At 43.7% G+C, this 16725-nt stretch overlaps 1 protein-coding gene across 2 annotated transcripts in view; it reads right to left on the bottom strand.

Moving 5' to 3' along the window:
- Positions 1–16725, bottom strand: part of LOC135516055 (copine-8-like) — a 121416-nt gene that overhangs the window by 83403 nt on the left and 21288 nt on the right. For both annotated transcript variants that reach the window (XM_064940050.1, XM_064940051.1), the window contains exon 2: positions 7033–7073. In XM_064940050.1, coding sequence (XP_064796122.1) covers positions 7033–7073 — 41 coding nt within the window. The remainder of the gene's footprint in view (positions 1–7032; positions 7074–16725) is intronic.

Below are 16725 nucleotides of genomic sequence, written 5' to 3'. Positions count from 1 at the left end.
TACACTGACACTCCAACACACACATACTACACTGACACTCCAACAGACACATACTACACTGACAATCCAAACACACATACTACACTGACACTCCAACACACACATACTACACTGACACTCCAACACACACATACTACACTGACACTCCAACACACACATACTACACTGACATCCAAACACACATATACACTGACACTCCAACACACACATACTACACTGACTCCATAACACTGACACATACTACACTGACTACACTCCAAACACACATACTACACTGACACTTCAACACACACATACTACACTGACACTCCAACACACACATACTACACTGACACTCCAACACACACATACTACACTGACAATCCAAACACACATACTACACTGACAATCCAAACACACATACTACACTGACACTCCAACAGACACATACTACACTGACACTCCAACACACACATACTACACTGCCACTCCAATACACACATACTACACTGCCACTCCAATACACACATACTACACTGACACTCCAACAGACACATACTACACTGACACTCCAACAGACACATACTACACTGACAATCCAAACACACATACTAAACTGACACTCCAACACACACATACTACACTGACACTCCAACAGACACATACTACACTGACAATCCAAACACACATACTACACTGACAATCCAAACACACATACTACACTGACACTCCAACAGACACATACTACACTGACACTTCAACACACACATACTACACTGACAATCCAAAACACACATACTACACTGACACTCCAACAGACACATACACTGCCACTCCAACAGACACATACTACACACTGACACATACTACACTGACACTCCAACACACACATACTACACTGACACTCCAACACACACATACTACACTGACACTCCAACAGACACATACTACACTGACACTCCAACAGACACATACTACACTGACAATCCAAACACACATACTACACTGACACTCCAACACACACATACTACACTGACACTCCAACACACACATACTACACTGACACATCCACTGACACTCCAACACACATATACTGACACTCCAACAGACACTGACAATCCAACAGACACATACTACACCACTCCATACACACACATACTACACTGCCACTCCAACACACACTACACTGACACTGCCACTCCAACACACACATATACACTGACACTCCAACAGACACATACTACACTGCCACTCCAACACACACATACTACACTGACACATCTACAACACACACATACTACACTGACACTCCAACAGACACATACTACACTGACAATCCAAACACACATACTACACTGACACTCCAACACACACATACTACACTGACACTCCAACACACACATACTACACTGACACTCCAACACTGACAATCCAAACACACATACTACACTGACACTCCAAACACACATACTACACTGACACTCCAACACACACATACTACACTGACACTCCAACACACACATACTACACTGACACTCCAACAGACACACTACTGACACTCCAACAGACACATACTACACTGACAATCCAAACACACATACTACACTGACACTCCAACACACACATACTACACTGACACTCCAACACTGACACTCCAACACACACATACTACACTGACACTCCAACAGACACATACTACACTGACACTCCAACAGACACATACTACAACACTCCAAACACACATACTACACTGACACTCCAACACACACATACTACACTGACACTCCAACACACACATACTACACTGCCACTCCAACACACACATACTACACTGACACTCCATACTACACTTCCACACTCCAAACACACATACTACACTGACACTCCAACAGACACATACTACACTGACACTCCAACACACACATACTACACTGACACTCCAACACACACATACTACACTGACACTCCAACACACACATACTACACTGACACTCCAACAGACACACTACACTGACAATCCAAACACACATACTACACAACTCCAACACACACATACTACACTGACACTCCAACACACACATACTACACTGACACTCCAACAGACACATACTACACTGACACTCCAACAGACACATAACAGACACATACTACACTGACACTCCAACAGACACATACTACACTGACACTCCATACTACACTGACACTCCAACAGACACATACTACACTGACAATCCAAACACACATACTACACTGACACATACTACACTGACACTCCAACACACATACTACACTGACACTCCAGACACACATACTACACTGACACTCCAACACACACATACTACACTGACACTCCAACAGACACATACTACACTGACACTCCAACAGACACATACTACACTGACACTCCAACAGACACATACTACACTGACACTCCAACACACACACACTGACACTCCAACACACACACTACACTGACACCAACAGACACATACTACACTGACACTCCAACACACACATACTACACTGACACTCCAACAGACACATACTACACTGACACTCAACACACACACTACACATACTACACTGACACTCCAGACACACATACTACACTGACACTCCAACAGACACATACTACACTGACACTCCAACAGACACATACTACACTGACACTCCAACAGACACATACTACACTGACACTCCAACAGACACATACTACACTGACACTCCAACAGACACATACTACACTGACACTCCAACAGACACATACTACACTGACACTCCAACAGACACATAGTACACTGACACTCCAGACACACATACTACACTGACACTCCAGACACACATACTACACTGACACTCCAACAGACACATACTACACTGACACTCCAACAGACACATACTACACTGACACTCCAACAGACACATACTACACTGACACTCCAACAGACACATACTAAACTGACACTGACACTCCAACACACACAAGCTGCTGCTACTCTGTTTATTATATATCCTGATTTTACTCCTACCTACTGTACATGTACATACTGTATAACCTCAACTACCTGTTACCCATGCACATTGACTTGGTACTGGTACTCCTTGTTATTGTTACTATTGTGTTACCATTTCCTTTTTACAGTATTTAGCAAATATTTTCCTTACTTTTTAACTATTGTTGGGAACAGCTCGTAAGTAAAGCATTTCACTGTAAAGTCTACACCTGTTGTATTCAACCAATACCATTTGATTTGACATGCATAACATCACACTGATATGAATAACATTCAAGAAGCATGATTTTCCCAAAGCCTTATTACATTTTCCCGTGTTTCACGTGACCCTCCAGATAAGCATTAAGAAAACACTGGGTTGACCTTTAGCCGAACTGCTGCTTTTATGCTTTGTGTTTTGTTGTTTTTTCTGCCTTGCTCTGTCTGCGCGCTCTGTGTTCCTTGTTGCACAGTAGGTTCCTCTGTCTGCATGCTCCGTGTTGCTTGTTCTGCAGTATTTCCCTCTGTCTGCATGTTACGTGTTGCTTGTTCTACAGTATGTTTCTCTGTCTGCATGCTCCGTGTTGCTTGTTCTACAGTATCTTTCTGTCTGCATGCTACATGTTGCTTGTTCTACAGTATGTTTCTCTGTCTGCATGCTACGTGTTGCTTGTTCTACAGTATGTTTCTCTGTCTGCATGCTCCGTGTTGCTTGTTCTACAGTATCTTTCTGTCTGCATGCTACGTGTTGCTTGTTCTACAGTATGTTTCTCTGTCTGCATGCTACGTGTGGCTTGTTATACAGTATGTTTCTCTGTCTGCATGCTACGTGTTGCTTGTTCTACAGTATGTTTCTCTGTCTGCGCGCTCCGTGTTGCTTGTTATACAGTATGTTTCTCTGTCTGCATGCTACGTGTTGCTTGTTCTACAGCATGTTTCTATGTCTGCATGCTCCGTGTTGCTTGTTCTACAGTATGTGCTCTGTCTGCATGCTACGTGTTGCTTGTTCTACAGTATGTTTCTCTGTCTGCATGCTCCGTGTTGCTTGTTCTTCACACAATTACTGTAAAAATAAATTAAATATGTAAAAGTAGGGAGTGATTCACACCTTTATGTGTAATCCATGTTGTATGGCATGTTAATGGATATGAGTTGTATCCATCATAAGATAGATTGTTTGTGAAAGAATCATCCGTTGTCAATGTTATTCATCCAGCAACAGATGACTAACATTGAAAAGGCATTGGCTCCGATTCACTAAGTGGGTTGTTGGAAAGGGGGATACCAAGTCTGCTGTACAACTGAATGCATTCAACTGAAATGTGTCTTCCACATTTAAACAAACCCCTCTGGGCATGTGTCGATAGTGATAGTGTTCGAAAAGAAAGGCAGCGCTGCTCTTGGATCAGCTTTCCCCATTCAAATGTCAGCTTAACTGTTACGCTCATCGTTTGAATGAGGAGACCAAGGTGCAGCGTGGTAGGCGGACATCTTACTTTTATTAAAATGAACACCGAAAAACAACAAAATACAAAACAAACGTAAAGTTCTGCAGGCTACACAGCAACTATACAAAATCAAGATCCCACAAACTAAGGTGGGAAAAAGGGCTGCCTAAGTATGATCCCCAATCAGAGACAACAATAGACAGCTGCCTCTGATTGGGAACCATACCAGGCCAAACAAAGAAAAAGGAAAAAATTAGATTGCCCACCCTAGTCACACCCCGGCCTAACCAAAATAGAGAATTAAAAGGATCTCTAAGGTCAGGGTGTGACATTAACATTATAATTATTGCATAATACTGACGACGTATCAGTTCCAAGAGAGATATTATCACCTACGGTTGCAAATATGGAGATGGCTCATAATGCGCACATTGTTGCACATCATGAAATATAATAAGGCAAGAATTACAGACACTATAGCTGTACAATTAGCAAAATATAACTACATTGATTGAACATGAAATTGATTTCAATATGATTGAAATACACTTAGTGTGAAAAACATTAGAAACGCTCTTTCCATGACAGACTGACCAGGTGAATCCAGGTGAAAGCTATGATCCCTTATTGATGTCACTTGTTAAATCCACTTCAAATCAGTGTCGATCAAGGAGAGGAGGCAGGTTAAAGAAGGATTTAAAAGCATTGAAACAATTGAGACATGCATTGTGCATGTGTGCCATTCAGAGGGTGAATGGGCAAGACAAAATATTTAAGTGCCTTTGAATGGGGTATGGTAGTAGGTGCCAGGCGGACCGGTTTGAGTGTGTCAAGAAGTTCAATGCTACTTGATTTTTCACACTCAATAGTTTCCCATGTGTATCAAGAATGGTCCACCACAAGGACATTCAACCATCAACATGGGCCAGCATTTCTGTGGAACGCTTTCGAAACATTGTAGAGTCCATGCCCCAACGAATTGAGGCGGTGTTGAGGGCAAAGGGGGTGCAACTCAATATTAGGAAGGTGTTCTTAATGTTTTGTGCACTCAGTGTATGTAGGCCTGTTTGTAGCCTATAGGCCTACTGTGTTAATTGGTTAATGCAGTCACCCACAGTTTTCATTTGAAGCACTTTTTTATTCTATGTTTAGAGGAGATCTTCGGCATCCAAAGCATCCAACGGCTCACTTAGCTCTTCTACGAGTGGTCTGAAGCAGTCAGTAAATAACAAGCCTTTTACAGTTTTGGGAAACAGCTTCGCGATTTAACCCTTTACATGAGTGAGAATTGGCCTAAATGGATCGGGCTACATTTAAAGGTTTCTTAAAGAAGAAATATGAAAAGCATATACATAAGCATGGTAGTAATTGAAAAGGAACAGTTTGGAGAACCCAACAGTTCACCTGACACAAGACTGAATCCAAATATTCCACTGTACATTTTATGTGAATTTTACATTTTTTTTAAATGAAAATACTCTGGATACATTCAGTCAGATTACAATAATATTCCTGAAAAATGTGGGGTAGATGCAACATAAGACAAAGTAATGACAAAGGTTTGAGTGAGAGGGACTAATTGGTGTTTCCAAGAGGCCACACACCTCTCCAAAGTTCCTAAGTCATTTCCATGCTCCTTTATGACTCAAACAAGATTCTTCAACTATAAAGAGGCTTTTTACACTTGTAGTTTTTTTGTTTGGAACACAACCCTGCATCACTGCCATCACACAATTACTGTTGTTGTTGCTCCCAAGTGGCACAGCGGTCTAAGGCACTGCATCTCACTGCAAGAGGCATCACTGCAGTCCCTGGTTCAAATCCAGGCTGCATCACATCCGGCTGTGATTGGGACTCTGTGATTGGGACTCCCATAGCGTGGCACACAATTGGCCCAGCGTCGTCTGGGTTTGGCCGGGGTAGGCCATCATTGTAAAAAATAATTTCTTAACGGACTTTTTAAAATAAAAGTAACACATTACACAATCCAAAAACTGCCCATTTTAAATCACAATCGGGGTTAGTTGGGCATCATTTGAAAGCTTGTTCATTTTACTGTACAGCCACATCGTTCCAATTTAGGGGCTTATCAGTGCCCAAATCTGCCATTTTCAACCCGTATATGGGTACGAGTGTAATGGGCTACCAATGCTAATACGAAGGTTGTAATGACGCTTTTGGGAAAATGGGCCCAGACAGAGAGAGGAGGTTGGATACGGAGTGTGAGGATGGGTTAAGACAGGTTAGGTCTTGGATTAGGGCATAGAGAGGGGTTAAATGATTGAACAGCAGGGCTGGGGTCAATTCCGTTTCAATTCAGGAAGTACACTGAAATTCCAATTTTCTTCATAGTTTTTCAAGGAGGAAGAATTTGAATTGTTGTTGGAATTCGGTAAACTTTCTGAATTGACTGGAATTGAAATGGACCCCAATCCTGCTGAAAGGATAGAATGCTTGTTGGAGATGTTTTGGCTAATCAGTAGAGCCGAAGCTTCAGGAAGCCCCCAGGCACACTCACACACTCACCATTTATACAGAAACATTGTTATGGAACAGATATTACCGTGTCATTGTGAAACAAACAAATAAACAGAAAACCATAGTGATCTTACTTGGGTCTGATTTGGAGAAGGTATCCATGTCCAGCAGATTTCTGTGAAGAGGAAACAAACAGGAGGGAGCGAGGTGTGAATAAGTAAAACTGACACCATGTTGCTTCGTTAAGCTGATTGGCTCATTAAGGCTCTCGTTAGTTAAGGCAGGGAACACCGTTGGGGATAGATACAGGATACAAGCGTGACAGACAGGATTGCGTCTCAAATGGCAACCTATTCCCTTAATATTACACTACTTTTCACCAGCCCAATGGGCTCTGGTCAATAGGGTGCCATTTGGGAAGAGAGACATGAGCGTCATGCTCTGATTGGCTAGCAGATGAGGCCTGTAAACGAGGGATTGCTGTAGCAGCCGTTACAGAGTGGAACGGGTCTCGTCTTCTCAGGCTAATTACCAGACAGAGAAAGATTAAGGTAAGGGAGAGAGGCGGCCATGAAATGCACACTGACAGTGCTGTTTAAAAGCCCCATCCATTATGATCAGTGACACCTCCTATATCATGATACTCAGGAGGGGGTTTATAATGAAGGCATCATCAGTGACCAAGAACACCTCCTATATCATGATACTCAGGAGGGGGTTTATAATGAAGGCATCATCGGTGATCAGTAACACCTCCTATATCATGATACTCAGGAGGGGGTTTATAATGAAGGCATCATCGGTGATCAGTAACACCTCCTATATCATGATACTCAGGAGGGGGTTTATAATGAAGGCATCATCAGTGATCAGTAACACCTCCTATATCATGATACTCAGGAAGGGGTTTATAATGAAGGCATCATCAGTGATCAGTAACACCTCCTATATCATGATACTCAGGAGGGGGTTTATAATGAAGGCATCATCAGTGATCAGTAACACCTCCTATATCATGATACTCAGGAGGGGGTTTATAATGAAGGCATCATCGGTGATCAGTAACACCTCCTATATCATGATACTCAGGAGGGGGTTTATAATGAAGGCATCATCGGTGATCAGTAACACCTCCTATATCATGATACTCAGGAAGGGGTTTATAATGAAGGCATCATCAGTGATCAGTAACACCTCCTATATCATGATACTCAGGAGGGGGTTTATAATGAAGGCATCATCAGTGATCAGTAACACCTCCTATATCATGATACTCAGGAGGGGGTTTATAATGAAGGCATCATCGGTGATCAGTAACACCTCCTATATCATGATACTCAGGAGGGGGTTTATAATGAAGGCATCATCAGTGATCAGTAACACCTCCTATATCCTGATACTCAGGAGGGGGTTTATAATGAAGGCATCATCGGTGATCAAGAACACCTCCTGTGCACCTCCCTTGGGATGGGGCCGCCTTTCAACCCCCTAGTCCCAACCCCTAGAGATTCAGTCAATTAAACTATGAATTAAACAGTAAACAGACGAAACTACCCCTAAGCCCCTACCCAATCAATGACTCGTTTACAAACAAAATAGCATTTCAAGGCGGGTGGGGGTTAAGGTTAACTCCACAACCAGAGACAGATCTTGCACCAGTCATAAAGCATTTATACTTCACTCTGGGAGTTGGAGAATATTTATCAAATAGGGCTGGGAAGATTGACTAATTTAAAGCAGGGGATTTGGGTAATACAGTTACCTCCAATATAATTGAGCTGTTCTTCAGTGAATTTGCTGGAGTGATTCCGACACATATCCATTCATCCTATAAGATCAGGATTCGATGAAGGAATGGGGGGGATGGATGGAGTGAGGGAACGTGTCACGCCCCGACCTGAGAGAGCCTTTTATTCTCTAATTTGGTTAGGTCGGGGTGTGACTAGGGTGGGTACTCTAATGTTTCTATTTCTATGTTGGCCTGGTATGGTTACCAATCAGAGGCAGCTGTCTATCGTTGTCTCTGATTGGGGATCATAGGCAGCCTTTTCCCACTGGGTTTTTGTGGGATCTTGTTTTTTTGTGTTGATGCCTGTGAGCTCTACAGAATGTCACGTATCGTTTATTCTTTATTGTTTTGTTGTTCGGTTCTCCTTAAAATAAAAGATGTCGAACCGATTCCACGGTGCGCTTTGGTCTGAGTATGATTACAACGACGATCGTGACAGAACGTGAGATGAGATACAGTAAGTGACTTCTCTGCCATGGCTTGGAAACGTTAAAGGTTCTGCAGGGAGAGATAACTACCCTTCTCTCCTCCTGACCTGCTGGTTCATGTCCCATTGAACTATCCCTGACACGTACTGAGCTGTGTAAAGGTGATGAAATGTCAGGAAATTCTGACATGTTCCACTTTATCCCGTTAAAGCCCAGGGTTCAGCAGAGGCTTTGGTCTGCTGTAGGACAGGAGGGAACACTGATTTGTCTGTGTCCATGCCTTCCTGTTTCCTGTTACCCATGTTGCTCACTGACTCACTCACTTTGTCAGTGAGTGTATGTGTGGATGCATTCCTGTGTGTGTGTGTGTGTGTGTGTGTGTGTGTGTGTGTGTGTGTGTGTGTGTGTGTGTGTGTGTGTGTGTGTGTGTGTGTGTGTAAAAGTCTAAAAGCTGCAGAGGCTATAATAGGGTCTGCATGGTCGTGACGGCATTTTAAACCAGGCTTCCTTCATCATAGCAGGAGATAAATATTTTAGCCAGACTGTGTTGGCTGGTTACATCACTGAAACGGTCCCTTTGGTCCTTGTTGTGTGTGTAATGGGCCCCTGGATTCCCCCTGTGTGTGTGTGTCAGCATCAGGGCAGTATCGGTCATTACATTTTGTCAGCCGGTGATTGTCAAGCAAATATGTTCTTATTGGGCCTTCCTGTGTAGACCAGCTCAACTAGCCAAACAACGGTGGGCTCCAGCCACCACCAATCTTAACTCTAAACAAATGGCTCCCAAATCTGACCTAGCAACAAGTGATAACTGACCCAAATCTGCTATGGCACAATTGCATCAACATGGTATTGACCAGTTTTGTGTGGATACAAATATTTGTGACATGATCACAAAAAGTATGCCATCTTTGTATCCTCATTTCAAAAAGTACTGTGTCCTCATTTATAATATTCACGAACCAGGGGACAGTGATCCCCTTCAACAACCCCCAAGTGAAGGTCTCCCTGGCAGCCAACACCTTCACCCATCACTGGCCACACCGAGACCAAGCAGCTGACAGAGATGCTCCCCAGCATCCAGCCTAGCCTCCGGGGACTGGCCGAGGCTCTGCCAAAAAACTGCTGAGAACTGACTCCAGATCTGATCAAATAAGTTTCTTTGTGTCTCTGTCACCTCATCTCCTCTCCCCAGGAGGGTAAGGAGGACAGAAGGCCAATGCCCCTGAGATTCACCCAGTGTGAGGGCCATCAGTCACAGTGCATAACAAACCTGACATCTGAGAACAAGTGGGGGAGGAGAGAGATCTGACACCAGGCCAGACAAATCTCTCTTTAGAAAAGAAAATGGGAAAAAGACCAAAGCACCAACAGAACCATAAGAGCAGGTGTCTATCTGGCTGGCTGACTGTCCCCAGTAGGTGAGGAAGAAATAGAGAGGGAAAGAGAGACAGACAGGAATAGATGAGTGTGAGAAGAGAGGTTTAATTATTCTAAAAGCCTTTCAGAGCTCTTTTAAACAGAGAGAGAAGTACTCTTTGGCAATAAGTACATTGTTAGGTCATGCCAATAAAGCAAATTGAATTGAACTGTATTGATAGTGAAAGACAGAGATGGGGAGAGAGAGAGAAAGGCACCGTCTGTCACGTGTAAGTCACGCCCCCCTCCCAGTCACCAAGCCCCAGCGAGGCCTGGCTCGGTCCTCTGTCCTCTTCACTCGGCCCGAGTGATGGAATGTCTCAGCTACAGCGGTAACCATAGCAACCGTCCAACATCTAGTTTTTTGGGGGTAGGAGTATTTATCCCACTCAGACAGCCGCTCCCGATTAGACGATATAAGTTTGACATCAGCCCTTTGCTCCTTAAAAACAGGAGAAGAGACAAGAGCTGTTTCACAGAGTAAATAGCAAGATGGCACTGACAGATATGGCAGCTCTTTATTGCAGTATTTTGTTTTTCTTGTGTTACCCCCCCAGGGCAATTGAACTGATTCCAAATGCTGATCCGAACACCGCCGGCGGAGAAGAAGTATTCGGAGTGGACGTCTAGTCCGACTCAGGAGGCGCGCACACCCTCCACCACTTCCGAGTATATTACTCACTAATGTTCAGTCTCTGGATAATAAAGTAGATGAGCTCAGGGCGAGAATCTCCTTCCAGAGAGACATACTCTGTTTCACAGAAACATGGCTCTCTCGAGATATACTGTCTTTGTCCATACAGCCAGCTGGGTTCTCAATATAATCGCACAGATAGGAATAAAGAAGTCTCCGGGAAGAAGAAAGGCGGGGGTGTATGTTTCATGATTAACCACTCATGGTGGGATTGTGATAACATAAAGAAACTCAAGTCATTTTGTTCACCTGACCTAGAATAGCTCACAATCAAAGGCCGACCGTATTACCTCCCAAGAGAATTCTCTTCGGTTATAGTCACAGCCGTGTATATTCCCCTTCAAGCCAATACCACGACGGCCCTTAAATAACTTCCCTGGATTTTAGGCAAACTGGAAACCACATATCCTGAGGCAGTATTTATTGTAGCTGGGGATTTTAACAAAGCAAATTTGAGGAAAACGCTACAGAAGTTTTATCAACACATTGACTGTAGTACTCGTGCTGCTGCTACTCCAACTTCTGGGATGCCTACATGGCCCTCCCCTGCCCTCCCTTCGGCAAATCTGATCACGACTCCATTTTGCTCATCCCTTCCTATAGGCAGAAACTCAAACAGGAAGTACCCGTGCTAAGGACTATTCAATGCTGGTATGACCAATTGGAATCCACGCTTCAAGATTGTTTTGATCACGTGGACTGGGATATGTTCCAGGTAGTCTCAGAGAATAACATAACATACGGTGACTAAGTTTATCAGGAAGTGTATAGGGGATGTTGTACCCACTGTGACTAAAACCTATCCTACCAGAAACCGTGGATAGATGGCAGCATTTGCGCAAGACTGAAAGCGTGAAACACCGCATTCAAACATGGCAAGGTGACTGGGAATCATGGCCAAATACAAACAGTGTAGTTATTCCCTTCGTAAGGCAATCAAACAGGAAAAACGTCAGTATAGGGTAGGGATGCACGATATATCGGCGAACACATCGGAATCGGCCGATATTAGCTAAAAATGCCAACAACGGTATCGCCCAATGTCTAATTTAACGCCGATGTTAAAGCTACGGTGCATACCAATATAACATAGGTACATGATGTAATGCCACCACATAAAATGTTGCGCTACACGTGCAACACAGCATTCATAACCTAGCCCACACAATGTCTGCTGTGTGGATTGTGCAGTCAACAAGTCGAGTAGTCATTTGAATGAGTAACAGCATTTCAGCGAGACAACTCAAGGGCAAAATCCATTAAAGCCAAGATAATGGAATTCATTGCCCTTTACAATCAACCATTCTCTGTCGTGGGTGATGTTGGCGTTCGCCGACTGGTCGAGCACTAGTCTGTTAACTATTTAACCCAGTCCCGGGCTAACCTCTTACACTTATGGTGGCGCTATTTCAGGGACTGCATATAACGTTCGAAAGAAAACACTCTACGTGTAAAATGCCGCAAAAATGTTCAATATCGGTATCGTGTTTTTAGGCAAGGAAAATAATGGATATCGGTATCGGCCAAAAATGTAATATCGGTACATCGCTACTATAGAGACGAAGTGGAATAGCAATTCAACGGCTCAGACACAAGACATATGTGGCCAACGTGAGTAAGACATTTAAGCGTGTTAACCCTATGGTTCAAAACATATTTTGAAAAAGATGCTACCGGCAAACATTATTTGATAGCATCCCTAATGAGCCTGAGGCTTAGTTACAATCCCGGATCGGGATGGGGAGCATCACTGATAGCATCCCAAAATCAAAATCAGCTGACTGGAGTGCTTACGGACATAGTCAATCTCTCCCTATCCCAGTCTGCTGCCCCCACTTGCTACAAGATGTCCACAATTGTTTATGTACCCAAGAAAGCAAAGCTAACTGAACTAAATGACTATCGCCCCGTAGCACTCACTTTTGTCATCATGAAGTGCTTTGAGAGCATAGTTAAGGAATATATCTACCGTACCTGACACTACAGGCCCACTACAATTTTTTTACCGCCCCAATAGATCCACAGACGATGCAATCACCATCTCACTGCACACTGCCCAATCCCATCTGGACAAGAGGAATACCTATGTAAGAACACTGTTCATTGACTACAGCTCAGCATTCAACACCATAGTACTCTCCAAGCTCATCATTAAGTTTGGGGCCCTGAGACTGAATCCTGGCCTGTGCAACTGGGTCCTGAATGGGCTACCCCCAGATGGTGAAGGTAGGAAACAACATCTCCACTTCACTGATCTTCAACACAGGGGCCCCACAAGGGTGCATGCACAGCCCCCTCCTGTACTCCCTGTTCACCCATGACTGCATGGCCATACACGCCACTCCAACTCAATCATCAAGTATGCAGACGACACAACAGAACTAGGCCTGATTACAAACAATGACAAGACAGAGAGAGAGAGGAGGTTCGGGCCCTGGGACCAGGAAAATAACCTCACACTCAATGTCGCCAAAACAAAGGAGCTGATTGTGAACTTCAGGAAACAGCAGAGGGAGCACGTCCCTATCCACCTAGACGGGACAGCAGTGGAGCAGGTGGAAAGCTTCAAGTTCCTAGGCGTACACATCACTGGCGATCTGAAATGGTCCACCCACACAGACAGTGTGGTGAAGAAGGCGCACCTGAAACCAACAAACTTTTACAGATGCACAATTCAGAGCATCCCGTCGGGCTGTATCACCACCTGGTACGGCAACTGCACTGCCCGCAACAGCAGGGCTCTCTAGAGGGTGGTGCAGTTTGCCCAACGCATCATCGGGGGCAAACTGCTTGCCCTCCAGGACACCTACAACACCCGATGTCACAGGAAGGCCAAAAAGATCATCAAGGACAACAACCACCCAAGCCACTGCCTGTTCACCCCACTATCATCCAGAAGGCGAGGTCAGTACGGGTGCATCAAAGCTGGGACCGAGAGACTGAAAAACAGCTTCTATCTCAAGGTCATCAGATTGTTAAATAGCCATCACTAGGCGGCGTCCACCCGGTTACATAACCCTGCACCTTAGAGACTGCTGCCCCATATACATAGACTTGAAATTACTGGCCACTTTAATAATGGAACACTAGTCACTTTAATAATGTTTACATATTTTTGCTTTACTCATCTCATATGTATACACAGTATTCTATTCTAATGTATTTTAGTCTATGGCATTCTGACATTGCTCATCCTGTTATTTTACTTTTAGGTTCTGCGTATTGCTGTGAGTTGTTAGATATTACTGCACTGCTGGAGCTGGAAACACAGGCATTTCGCTACACCCACAATAACATTTGCTAAACAACATGAAAAGTAAAAATGTATTTGATAGTATCCCCCTTCTCTCTTCTCATTGCCTCTCTCCTCTCCCTCTCGTTATCTTTGAGATGTGTTCGTACAGACATTTAATTTAATGAACATATCAAGCACGTCTCTATGATCGGCTCACAAATGAGATCGCCACTGTTTGGTTATGACAGCATTACCATGACAACCCGCTGAACATGTGGCAGACCCCCAGGACCCTGACCTACATTACCCATCATCCTCTACTGTGCTACTCAAGAAATAGATTTTACCTGAATGGAATGAAGTCACACACACAGTACAGTTACAGCCCCACCCCATGTAGAGTAAGAAAAGGCACTGCAACACCAGGCACTGGTCTGTGAAACTGTGACTTAACCAGGGACATTACTGTCCTGCTGGTCCTGGGTAACACTCTCACTGCACGGAGAGAAAACAATAAAAGGAGAGGGGAGAGGAAAGGAGGTAAGATTGTAAATGTGAGCAAACACTTTCTCTCCTTTCCTCTCTTCTCACATTCTCTCCTCTCCTGTCTTCTCCTCTTCTGTCCTCTCTCCTTGGTGTGGGAGAGGGGTTTTTCCCAGAACAAAGTCAGATCTCACAGAGGGCCTTTCCTCCCTATCTTTCCCTTCCCTCTCACCTCTTACTCCCCTCTCTCTTCACTTTCTCTTCCCAGTGTGGCCTAGATAATGGATCCACAGAGAATACACCATCACAATGAACTAGATACAGTCACCACCATGGAAGAAAACGGCTCTGCCAAACACACACAGTGTGCCGATCGTAACTCAAAGTGTGGTGTAGAATATTACATCTACGCTTCCATACAGCCACAGTACCAAAGAACAAAAAACACTCTCAAGCTGTGAGATTCCTTCTGCCTGTTGTAGTAGTGAACATAGTGCTAGGATTCTAATCTTAGCAACATAACATTGCCTACCTACCTCCACATTGAAGGAGATCCTGATACAGAAACAAATTAAGGGAATATATGCAGTGTACCTTCTTCTTTTACATTTGATTGTATCTAATACAAATGGGAATACTACAGAATAACAGACTAGACACAAACAGTACCACTCAAAAGTTTGGACACACCTACTCATTAAAAGTTTTTTTTTTTTTTTTTTTACTATTTTCTACATTGTAAAACAATAGTGAAGATACCAAGACTATGAAATAACACACATGGAATCGTGTAGTAACCAAATAAGTGGTAAATCAAAATATATTTTAGATTCTTCAATGTAGCCACCCTTTGCCTTGATGACAGCTTTGCACACACGTGGTATTCTCTCAACCAGCTTCATGACAAATGCTTTTCCAACAGTTCCTACATATGCTGAGTACTTATTGGCAGCTTTTCCTTCACTCTGTAGTCCAACTCATCCCAAACCATCTCAATTGGGTTGAGGTCGGGGGATTGTGGAGGCCAGGTCATCTGATGCAGCACTCCATCACTCTTGGTCAAATAGCCCTTACACAGCCTGGATGTGTGTTGGGTCATTGTCCTGTTGAAAAACAAATGATAGAGCAAACCAGATAGGAAGGAGTATCACTGCAGAATGCTGTGGTAGCCATGCTGGTTAAGTGTGCCTTGAATTCTAAATAAATCACTGACAGTGTCACGAGCAAAGCACCCCCACACCTCCTTCATGCTTCACGTTAAAAACCACACATGTGGAGGCAATCCGTTCGCCTACTCTGCGTCTCACAAAGAATCCAAAAATCTCAAATTTGGACTCCAGACAAAAGGACAGATTTCCTCCAGTCTAATGTCCATTGCTCGTGTTTTTTGGCCCCAAGTCTCTTTCTCTTATCTGTGTCCTTCAGTAGTGGTATATTTCCAACAATTCGACTATGAATGCCTGATTCATGCAGTCTCCTCTGAACAGTTGATGTTGAGATGGGTCTGTTACTTGAACTCTGAAGCATTTACTTGGGCTGCAATCTGAGGTGTAGTTAACTCTAATGAACTTATCCTCTGCAGCAGAGGTAACTCTGGGTCTTCCTTTCCTGTGGCGGTCCTCATGAGAGCCAGTTTCATCATAGCGCTTGATGGTTTTTGCGACTGCACTTGACGAAACGTTCAAAGTTCTTAATTTTCCGCAATGACTGACCTTCATGTCTTAAAGTAATGATGGACTGTCATTTCTCTTTGCTTATTTGAGCTGTTCTTGCCATAAT

Source organism: Oncorhynchus masou, chromosome 27, assembly GCF_036934945.1.
Source record: "Oncorhynchus masou masou isolate Uvic2021 chromosome 27, UVic_Omas_1.1, whole genome shotgun sequence".
NCBI lineage: Eukaryota > Metazoa > Chordata > Actinopteri > Salmoniformes > Salmonidae > Oncorhynchus > Oncorhynchus masou.
The sequence above is the reverse complement of the archived record's forward strand: the minus strand, read 5'-3'. Positions and strand labels throughout refer to the sequence as shown.